This window comes from Danio rerio, chromosome 23 (assembly GCF_049306965.1).
Source record: "Danio rerio strain Tuebingen ecotype United States chromosome 23, GRCz12tu, whole genome shotgun sequence".
Classification (NCBI taxonomy): domain Eukaryota; kingdom Metazoa; phylum Chordata; class Actinopteri; order Cypriniformes; family Danionidae; genus Danio; species Danio rerio.
The window spans coordinates 41171402-41183520 of NC_133198.1; the positions used below are offsets into that span (position 1 = coordinate 41171402).

Sequence of the window (12119 nt, forward strand, 5' to 3'; positions counted from 1 at the left end):
TATAATTTCAGATTTCTACATTTAGCGTTTTCAGAAACAGTAGTAATAACAGTGAATTTTTCACAGTTTATATTCAGCTGATTGTTTCTTCATTTTATTTTTAATAAATCTATACTGTAGGTTCTAAGTTCTGTTTGTTAAAACTAAACGTTTCTTGCAGTGCTCTTTTTGGAATAAATGGAAAGCAAATTACATTTGTCTTCTCCCCCTTTTGGCTGATCCAATAAATTGGCCGATCCATGAATAAAAACCCATAGCGTGATCCGAACCGTGAGATTTGTGATGCATTACACCACTAAATAAGACACTCTATGGAAGATAGAAAAAATTGTTAAAGACTACAAAGAAAAGGAAAAGTTTTTAAAACCAATAATCTTATTCAGCAAGGTTGTATAAAATCGATCGATGACAATAATAAAGATTTACGGTGTATAATGAAAAATATACAGGTCTGTCTCTGACATTTCATACTCATAAATCGCAACTTATGAACTTGTCAACATAATATCATAAAAATAAAACGTTGTTATATAAAATGGCTTGAAAAACAAACACTGAAAATATACCGTAAACTATAATGTGTATATTTAGTCTACACTCACCGGCCACTTTATTAGGTACACCTTATTAAGGGGGTTTGGACCCCTTTTGTCTCAATCCTTCATGGCATAAATATATCAAATTACTGGAAATATTCCTCAGAGATTTTGGTCCATATTGACCTGATGGCATTATACAGTTGGTGCAGATTTGTCAGCTGCACATCCATGATGTGAATCTCGCGTTCCACCACATCCCAATGGTGCTCTATTTGAGTACTGTGCACTCATTGTCATGTTTAAGAAACCAGTCACATGACATGGCGCGTTATCCTGCTGGAAGTAGCCATCAGAAGATGTGTACACTGTGGTCATAAAGGGATGGACATGGTCAGCAACAATACTCAGGTGGGCTGTGGTGTCGACACAATGCTCAGTTGGTACTAATGGGCCCAAAGTGTGCCAAGAATATATCCCCCACACTATTACACCCACACCACCAGCTTAAACCGTTGATGCAAGGCAAGATGAATCCATGCTTTCATGTTGTTGATGCCAAATTCTGACCCTACCATTGAGACTCATCAGACCAGGCAACGTTTTTCCAATCTTCTATTGTTCAATTCACTTTTAAACTTGCCATCAGAGATATCAATTACAATTTGAAACATGCCAAAAAACGAACAAACAGAGTCTTAGTCAGAAAAGGTGATTTAATCTTACCAGCAACTGCCTTTACACTAAAAAAGTGTAAGGTGTTCTCAGGTGGCTGGAAAACACACACACACACACACACACACACACACACACACACACACACACACACACACACACACACACACACACACACACACACACACACACACACACAGGATTCCTTATAATAAAGGAAAAGAACAAATTCTTGTCGAGAGTCTATTTTCCAAATGTCCCAGTTTTCTTTAAGCCCATCCACAAAGACTGCGAGTGCTTTATTGTGAACATTCAGCCTATTGTGCCTCTGACAGGATGAGGAGCGAGTCTCCTGCCAGAATGAGAATCGCTTTCCTCTCACAATTACAGACCAAACTTTCAGCCTTGGCCAGAAATACAGCAAACGGCAACATGGGGCTGTAGAGCTGATAATAAAGGGGAGAAGAGAGAAACTGAGAGTGATGGGAAATAAACTGCTTTTTGGTCACCAAGTAGTTGATTTACAGGTATTTTAGTTTTTAAGTGTTAAGTTTACATATTTCTGGAATTTCCACAGCATCTCTGCAGGTATGAAGGTGACTGGACTGTAGTTTGCTGCATCTGTTGATCTAAAAAGTTAAATTATGCTATTATTTCTACTCTTCCTCATGTTATTCAAAACTTATGCAAATTGTTTTTGTTCATTGGTTGAATAATGACAGCAGTTTTAATTTTTAAGAGTGTAACATATAGTCAGCTCACTTTCTGGAAAAACCTCCAGCATCAGCCTCTCCAAAAATGCATCTATACTGTTACGATAACCAGCGATCGCTCTCCGGAGATCGCTGGTTTCCACTATACCAGGACTACACTTCCGCATATCCCAGGACTACATTTTCATACATGCACTTCTTCCAGACACGCACGCCTGTTCACTTATCTGCTTGATTACATTCACCACCTGAACCTTGTCATAGACTGATATCACACCACTTATAAGCCACTCATGAACCCATCCAGTTTGCCGAGTCTTGTTCGCATATAGTGACATTACAATGCATTTCTCCCTGTCTTGTTTTCTCCGTGTTAGACCTTAGCCTTGTTTTCCTTGTTCTCCTGTTTAGCCGCCTGCCTTTCGACCTGTTGCCTGTTAATACGATTACGATTTTGGATTTTCCTGCATGTACCCGATTGTACCTGATTTGACCACTGCTTGCCTGACGCTGAATAAACCTGCATATTGGATCTTACCTCAGTTGTATCTGTCACTCCCTCCCCGGTCGTTACATATACATAGAGTTCACTGCAGTTTTCAGCTGAATTAAACACTAGATGCAGTAAAACACAGGCAACTTTTGTTTTCCTTAACATAAATCATGATTATAGGGCAGATTGTTAATGAACGAAAACTTTTGCACGGTTCTTTGCACAGTACTATTACTTTTTGTTATTATCTCAAAACCAAAGTGGATGCTTTTTAATGAGAAAAGCTGAATATATAACCTTTCAACTGATGTATGGTTTGTTAGAATAGAATAATATATAGAAAACGCAGCAATGAAAGGGACCTCGCACCCGGGCTCACCGCCGCCCGGTGGCCTCAGGATGACAGAAAATAGGGAACAATAATAATTTAAGCTAATATATTTTTAAAAATCTGAGTAAATCACAGATTTATGTCAAACTTCCTTCTTTCAGCAGGTGGCGCTATAACTGTGACTCAATGTTGGCAGGTAGATGCCTTCAGGATAGGAATCTTATGGAACATGCACATTTTTGGCAGGTTATACAGTGTGTGGTAGTTATAAGCCAAAGCTCTTTCTGTCAGCAGGTGGTGCTATGACTGTGACTCTATATTGGCATGTAGATGTCTTTAGGAGAGGAATTTTATCAACCATGTGAAGTTTTAGGAAGATCGGACGTTGTGTGGTTGAGTTATAAGTACTTCCTGTTCCATGGCGAAGCACTGCAGTTTGTCATGCCGTCTTGGACATACCCTTCTGCAAAAACTCTAAATCTTCACAATATATCATCGCTAGAGCTTTCAGATGACACCACCCAATTTTGGTGCTGATACGATAAAATTTGTGGGAGGAGTTTGTTACACTGTAGAACGTGTCATTTCCTGTTGCCAGCAGGTGGCGCTATAACTGTAACTGAATAGTGGCATGTAAAGCTTTTCAGGTCAGGACTGTTATCAAAAGTGTGAATTTTGAGGCAGATGCATGTCTGAGTTATAACCACCTCCTGTTTTGTGGCGAATCGTCAAAGTTTGAGACGTCCTTTGATGAAAACTCTAAATCTTCATAATTTAACATCGCCAAGGCCTTAAGATGACAAAAGCTAATTTTGGTGTTGATCCGATTAACTCCCTAGGAGAGGTTTGTTAAAATACAACGCCTGGAAATCAGGCCCGGCCCTAACCAATTCGGCGCCCTAGGCAAGATTTCAGGTCGTGCCCTGTCACATCGCAGTAAACTCCACTGCTACTGTAAAGTCATAAGAAACTAAACAGCTTTTTGATCGACTACTACAAGCTGGGAAAATGTCATAGTTACATTAATATTACTATTTTCCAAAACATCTATGCCCTTCCATAACATTAGCTGACGTAAAACTAACAGATAGCACTATAGCTATTTAATAATTAGCAATGTTATGTCATATCTATCAACGTTGGAATGTTAAAATATGGGACAACACATAGCTTCAAATGATAGAATACATAGCAAACAATAGAAAATATTGACAATAAAATAAAAGGTTTAACCTATTAAAATCAATGGCCTATACAGAAATTAAATAAAGCTATAAAATCTATTTAACTTTTAATTGTATTTGCATATTGATTAAAGTTACTATAGTTATTTAGTGAAGAGCAGCAGATGAATCTCTCATTGTGTTTTGTTTGATAACAGAGGTGTTAATGTAAGAATGCACAGATCTGAAATGAATGAATGAATGAAGCATTCGACTACTTTAGTAACTGTTGTGCTCATTTGAGACAAAATGAGTTGTGTTTAAAATAAAACAAGCAGGATAGAGCAAAAAAAAAAAAAAAAAAAGAAGCACTTTTCCGACGGTCCCTTACGGAGAGCTCCACTCCGCGCGAGCACAGCTCTCCTGGCTAAACGGAGCAGTGCTCGTAATATCGAGTGAAAAAACGAAAAAGACAGCTGTGAAACATAACCAGCTTTGTCTTTTGTAGGAAACACACTTTAGATCTTTTTAGGGTAAGAGGTTTTTGAGTTATTGCCATGTATCACTGAATGTTTCAGGAATATTGAAAACAAAACCCCGCTCATTTTTGGCGCCCCCTGGACGTACAGCGCCCTTAGCATTTGCCTATACTGCCTATGCCACGGGCCGGCCCTGCTGGAAATGGCAAAACCTATGCTTTTTCGACGCAGGAACTTTCAAATATTCGTCTTCCTGTTGGGTTTGAGATTTCGCTCCAAGAGACTTTTTCGTAGGTATTTTCGTGTTTGAGGTGTGTGCCAATTTTTGTTTCGTGTTTTTGATGTTTGTGTGAATCGTAGCTCGGGGGCCAGTCCGTCAAAAGTGCATAGGTGGCGCTGTTGAGTCATTTTGCCACGCCCACTTCCAAAACATATAACAAAAATAACTTTCACCACTTCTGGTACGTGTGGAAAGTTTTGTGAGTTTTCGGGCATGTTTATGAAAAAGGCGCAGTATGCGAATGGCCTGCTGCTATAGACCTTTTTTATGGCTGCTGCATGGAGGGCGCCATAGCGACCAGCGGCTTCCGATAGAGTGCTCAAAACTTCCGTTTACAGCGTGTACAACTGGTAATTTGCTCTCCGAAAATGGGTTTCAATGACGTTTTTAATGGATAACTGAGTGTTTTTGTGACACACAACTTAGAAATGTGTCTGTTAAAGCCATTATAATCTGTCACATGTGGTTCAAGCGCGTCAGAAATACGAGAAAAACGTTATCCTAGTTCACGTGTCTGCCGTCAGAAATACAGAATACAGTGTGTGTGTGCGTTCCCGGCATGTCAGCTGTTAGCTCAGTGGCTCTTTAAAGGGCCATGAAACCCCCTCGTTTCAGCAGGGTGTTTTCACACCTCTACTTTGGAAAAAGTCAGTAAAGTGGGCGTGTCCAGCTCTGTTTAGGGGGGAGTGTCGGAGGAAGAAAAGCGGCTTGGTATGGGAGTGTCTATTTGGGCGTGCTGAATTTCTGAGTCAAAACACACACCCTCAGCGGACAATGTGACTGTGTTTACATGGACATCTGTAGTGGAATTATTTGCCAAATTATTAAATGGTGGACTTTAACTGCAGTTTGGCTCTTTCATTCAGGGAATTCATTAATGTCCCTCCCGACAAACGTGATATTTGATTCGAGGCGCTGCTCTAAGCGTGTATTTTTCATGCAATGTTTGATACCGCACGGCGAATGAGAGAAAAAAAAAACTCAGCATTTCCCGGAAACTTAGATACACACGGCAGGTAGCGTCAGAAAGCCGCGTGTGTTATTCCGGTCACAAAATCCAACACGAGGTTATAGTTTGGTTGTAACTGTTAGTGCTAACTATTGCACTCGGTGCAATAGTTTGTTTGATACGAATAAAATACGAACTGAATAAACAAAGAGCACTGGTCGCTCACTTACCAAATCTGTAGAGACAGGACAATCACCAGCAACTAGAGCCGCGTCTTTATTTAGAGGAGACTACAATCTGGATCTCAGCGTTTGCAGATGAGAACAGCTCTCAGGTAAACAATAATCCTCCTCAGACACGTAAGTTATTGTTGTCGAGCGTCGCGTACACTGCACGCGTGAGTCTGCGCTCTCACAGAGAGAAAATGAAAACGAAACTTAACTGCAGCAAACTATAAAAGCAACACTTCACGCTTGTTTTGCCAACACAACGTGGCATCTTTGCCGTCTACACTGTGACAGTAATGAATATTAATGAAGTGGCACAATAGAGCGCGCTGATTGGTTTGAACCAAGCCTTACTCATGCATTAATGCATCACACTGTAAGACGTAATAAGACTCACTCTGGCACAGACGTCCAGTCTGCACGCTGGAATACACGCTATTATGTCATGACCGTGACGCAGCTTCAAAAATTTGTTTCAAACCGGAAGTACGAATTTGCTTGAAATAACGCAAAAACAACCAATTTACACTTTTTAGTGAAATATAGGTGTCCTAATAGTGTTTTTAGCAGTGTGGGACACATATACGACTGTCAACAGCTCAAAAAATGTGTTTTGGTGTTTCGTGACCCTTTAACACACACACACACACACACACAGAGAGAGAGAGAGAGAGAGAGAGAGGAAACCAGAGTACTGGCATGAAACTTAACAGGTATGAAAGTCGTGCAACTTACAAAAATCACCAATAAAAGTCTGTTATTGATCCTCTGCTGGCTGATTTGCTGTTCATTCTAATCGCGCCGTTTGTGTTTTATTTCGTGTGTTGTATTCACCACGGTTTGTGTTTTTCTGTCATTTCGAAATGACACTAGCCTATATTTTCACTTTGTCACAGTTATTAAATCAGTGTTTCACTGGCACAGTACAGGCTACGTGTGTGTGTCAAACATTTTGGTGAATTACATTTGTTTGGGCTGGTTATATATTTGAAATAAAGAGAAAATGTTGACTTTAGCGATGACAAGGCTTCATTTTAACTGCAGAAGATGCCGTCTGACAACGAGGCGAAAACGCCTCACATCAGCTGTTTTCCTTCCTATTAGATCGCATTTCTTTAAATGATCAGTCCAGGAGATGGTGCAGATGGACAACAGTATTAGTTCAAAGAGGATAAAAGCAGGTAAAATAGATTAAAACTATCGTTTCAAAGCTGTCCAAATGTGACTGTTTACACGCATCAGCTGCCGACCGGAAGTTCTTCGCATTCTCCTTGCGCATACACGCAAAGCATAATGGGTAATTTTGCGTTCCAAGAAAAAGGTTTATAGTTATTCCAGTGTGTGTGCATATTAGCCTTGGTGTATAAGCTCAGAACTTTAAAGTTCGGCCTGCGGGGCACCAATTGAATAGCCCTGCTGTAGACTTGCACAGACCGCTGTTTGCTTCACATAAATAGCTGCGCTGACAGAGCACAGCACACATTTTGTTCTTGTTCATCTTTGCTTTGCTACACAACAACATCAATGTAGGAACACCCACTATATAGCGACTTCAATCACCTCACAAGGTGAAAGGTAGCCATAAAGTTGCTGGTAGTTTGAATAAAGCTTAGGATGTAGCGCTTCACCAAAATGATGGACTTCTTAGCACTCCCAAAAATTACAAAACACAGACAAAAGCTTCTTGTGATTAATTAACAGAGGGTGCACTACATCATGTCTAGGGAAGTTTTATTCATGCATCAGCTGAAATGGCACAGACTAAAAGACTGTACTGAGTCATCAACTCTGTTTGTTCATTAGTTTTCTTTTTGTTTCACAGGTCAAATTCGGAGAGCCTTTGGATCAAGACTCCCAAGAACTTTTCGGATGGATCTGCCAATTTATCAATGACTTCAAGAAAGTACACTCTGAATACACTCAATGAACACAAATCTCCATTCGGACAAGTAAATGCTCGCATGTGCAGATCTAGACCTGCATTCTCACGCATTTCAAACAATTCTAAACGCCATTTGTAGACTTATCAGCAGCACATGACCAATGGGTCTCATTCACTAATAACTGCGTACGTTTATCGTATTTATGAGCATGTTTGAACTTCTCGTGAAAACTTTTCATCTAATTCACAAAACATGAGCTTGTTCTTAAAGGTCGTGTAAAGTGCTTTGAAATGTGCGTTTTTCTGTCGGTGGTTGACAAATCTCAAGAGTAGGTCATAGAGTAGCTCCTCCCCTATTTAAAGAGCAGCCAATAGCGTTTTGCTGTATCACCACTCTGCCAGTGATAGTGGTTAAGATCGAGCACATCAAATGTTAAGCATCTTGAAGGGGGCGGGGCAGGTTAGATACTTGAGAGGATTTGATTGGTCATGATTTGATGAGAAACTGTATATGAGGTGACGTGAGTAAAGCCATTGATCCATTTAGGCGGAAGTGACAAACTACAAGCTTTACATGTTTATATCAGTTTTATATGTTCTAAATATGAATTTTGACACTGTTTTGGAGCACACTTACTTATAGATATCATAAAAACGAACAATACTGATACTAATTCATGGAATCTTTAAACTTCTGTTGGACTGATCTAAATAGGGTATATGCCGAAGGATGCTAATAGGACTTTTAATTTGCCAGTAACATGGGTTAAGCACTTCCGGTGAACTGTATTCCATTGCAAAATCGGCACATTTAAGATATGTTTTCTTTAAAAATCAGCGATCTCCATTTTCCCCGCCATGTCTTTAAAATATGAGCATTTTTTTTACCCCAGTATATTCAATGGAGCTTCTGCGCTAGCCTGCCGATTCTGACAGGCGTGTAAGAGTAGACGGCTGTTTGTCTCGTTTTACGCTTGAGCAACTAAATAAATGCCAAAGTCTGTTTAACTGATTGTATTTCAATTACATTACAACATTGATGCTGTAAAAGGAACCGTATAAAAACCTCACAACAGGTCGCCGGAAGTTTATTAGTATGGGAACAACACTAGCTCGGCGTGTACACTATAAGCAGCTCCATGCACGCGGTTAGTGGTTTGCATAATACACGCCCACACCAGCTCGATATTAGGGCTTTCCACACAGTGACACTTTTTCAGAGAAAAATAATACAAGGCAAATGATGAATTAAGAAGAGACAATAATGGCAACGAAAAAAATTACATACATTACTGAATGATTTCTCAAAATGTGAGGTGCAACACTGCATTTTTGTTGACCCTTTTCAAAGGAGCAGAGCGCTGCATGTTTTATGATTCTAGGCCACTGCTGTTTTAACAGTCTTAATGTTCAGGTGCTTTTTCTATTGACTTTTGTCGACTTTATCCAACCGCAGGCACATAGGGCACGCCATCAAAACACAAGGCGCATCAGACGAATGCGAAACACGTGTGCACATAAACAGCGCAAAACACTAGATGCTGTTTAAAAAAAACATTTTAAAAAGGCAAAAAACACTTTAGTGTGTTCAGAGACATCCGTCACATTTAAGTAAGTAAAATATCTAAGAACAGTTGAAGTCAAAGTTATTCACCCCCCTGTTTTTTCCCGCTAATTTCTGTTTAACGGAGAGAAGATTTTTTTCAACACATTTCTAAACATAATAGTTTTAATAACTCAAATTGCAGATTGAATATCTCCAGCTGCTTTTTCACCAGCAGGTGGAGATGGACCAATTTCAGATTTTTAAACCAGTAAATATGCAAGAAAAAAAAGCTAATAACGGCCTAACGCTAACCCTTATTCAATGTATTATTTCTTTTAGTTAGTGCTATCGCGCCAAACATGTCTTTCGCCTTATCGACTGATTTCGCGCGACCGTCATTTTAAACAGCCAAATCGAGGCTGCTGTGGGAAGAAATCCAGAAGTATCGCCTGAGTCACAGAGGAATGTTGTGTACCTGGCTGTATATTTTATCAGCGAAGAGAAAGTGACACTAATTTAGCCTTTCACTGCCTTCCGGGTGACCCGAAGATCCGTTCTTAATGAATAGTGGAAATAAAAAGGGATATTGGACCTCACTTTCAGCTAAGTTAAGGGAAATGGCACGAGTTAGTGAACATTTTCTTTCCCAAACACACATTTTAGATGACATTTATCAAACTCAATTTAATGACCTGACTCTTTCACTATATTAGACATGTCACGATACAAAATTTGGTACTGAAATGTAAAAAAAAATGTCCATTTCCTGTTAACATTTAAGCACTCCCTGCTAAAAAAAACACTCTAAACCAGCCTAAGCTGGTTGGCTGGTTTTAGCTGGTTGACCAGCCTGGTTTAAGAGGGGTTTTTGTCAACTTTCAGGCTGGTTTCATGCCATTTCCAGCCTGGTCTTAGCTGGTCAGGCTGAAAAATGACCAACTAAAACCAGCTTGACCAGCCTGGTTTAACCTGGTCATCTCTCAGCCTGACCAGCTAAGACCAGGCTGAAAATGGCTGGAAACCAGCCTGGAAGTGGCCAAAACCCCTCTGAAACCAACCTGGTTGACCAGCTTAAACCAGCCAACCAGCCTAGGCTGGTTTAAGCTGTTTTTTTCAGTAGGGCTGATGATGGCGCTCTTAAACAGCGCTGATTTGCCATGGTGTATATGTTCTCAACAGAAATTACTGGCAGAGAAGGTCATCAGTTCACCCACCACTGTTTACCGAGTGCAAACACTCAGCGGAGCTTAAATGTTAGCGGGAAATGGACATTTTTAAAAGTTCAGTACCAATACATCACTGATACAGACAACACGAGGATATGCTACAGAGGACTGCAGTGTTTTATTGCTCACCGGGTTACATAGGCTGAAGCAGGGAAGCGCCCCCACAGTGTTTACCTGCTGCCATTAACTGAAGCCTACGAGGACACTTAATCGTATTACCCTCAAAGAGATTGTGTTGTCACTTGATGGCTTATATGCTTTTAATTGTTTAAATTAAACTGAACTGAATGATATTAAAGTGGTGTTTACACCATTTCTGCATTTTGAAATCTCGGCAACTGGAGCTGGAGCTGGAGGTTTGTAGTACTCAGCATGTTGTTGCAGTGTTTACAGTGCTGATCCTATACTTCTGGGTTTCTTCCCACCGCAGCCTTGCTTTCGTGTTTTAAAATGGCGGGCTCATGAAAAAAGCGCCGGATGTATGATAGGGCCCAGAGTATGTGTGAAACAGGCGCAAGTTGTTCTTAAATATTTTTGTGCATTTTGACGAGTCATAATTTATTGGTGAAACTGTTCATTTCTCACATACTGTACTGTAAATTTGTGCGTACGCATTGTTAGTGAACGAAACCCAATGTTTTCAGAATTTTTCCCAGTGCTGCTGTTTGGTCTGATTAAAAGTCTTGGCGAGCTGGATCATGCGCTTCTTTGACCTGGCTTAGATTGATTTTCCAGGCAGGGGTGAACGTTTACTAGCAGCACGTATTATTTTTGTTCTCTTAGAGTGGATGTATAATGGATCTTAGCGGTAAATCCACAGATGTCTGGCGTGAAAAGAAGCGTTTCTGGTTTTGACAGCCAGTTGAATACCTTCCATGTGTGTCTGCTGAACCTCTGACTCTCTCTGTGGCCTTGAGCGCGTGTGTGTTTTCGGAATGATACAGAATCCAATCCTCAGTGACGTTTCAGGACAGGACATCCATGCATTGCACTCCATTCAAAGCAGAGCTTTTTCAGCATTCAGAAAAAGAAGAGGGAATAAAAGAGGAAGAAACAAATCTCTTTTCAAGTCTAATTTCCTTTGCGTAACAGTGGGATTTACATACTCATAACTTGTAATCCTTTTGTAATGAATGGTGTACGATGTTGCAGAGACAGTTCAGACGAATAGTTTGACATCATTTGCTTATCCTGATCCCATATTTAAACCTGTAAGCACAAATGGAGATACTTGGTAAAATGCTTAAGCTGCCTTTCCATTCATTCATTCATTCATTCATTCATTCATTCATTCATTCATTCATTCATTCATTCATTCATTCATTCATTTTCTTGACGGCTTAGTCCCTTTATTAATCCGGGGTCCCCACAGCGCAATAAAGCGCCAACTTATCCAGCACGTTTTTACGCAGCCGATGCCTTTCCAGCCGCAACCCATCTCTGGGAAACATCCGTCCACTCACACCCACTCATACACTACGGACAATTTAGCCTACCCAATTCACCTGTACCGCATGTCTTTGGACTGTGGGGGAAACCGGAGCACCCGGTGGAAACCCACGTGAATGCAGGGAGAACATGCAAACTCCACACAGAAACGCAGAGGCTCGAACCAGCGA

At 40.4% G+C, this 12119-nt stretch overlaps 1 protein-coding gene across 1 annotated transcript in view; it reads left to right on the forward strand.

Annotated features, from left to right (window-relative positions):
* LOC101883438 (uncharacterized) overlaps positions 1 to 11558 on the forward strand; it is a 121806-nt gene extending 110248 nt beyond the window's left edge. Inside the window, exon 17 of the mRNA XM_005162454.6 lies at positions 7669 to 11558. Coding sequence (XP_005162511.3) covers positions 7669 to 7773 — 105 coding nt within the window. The 3' untranslated portion in view covers positions 7774 to 11558. The remainder of the gene's footprint in view (positions 1 to 7668) is intronic.
* The last annotated feature ends 561 nt before the right edge of the window (positions 11559 to 12119 follow it).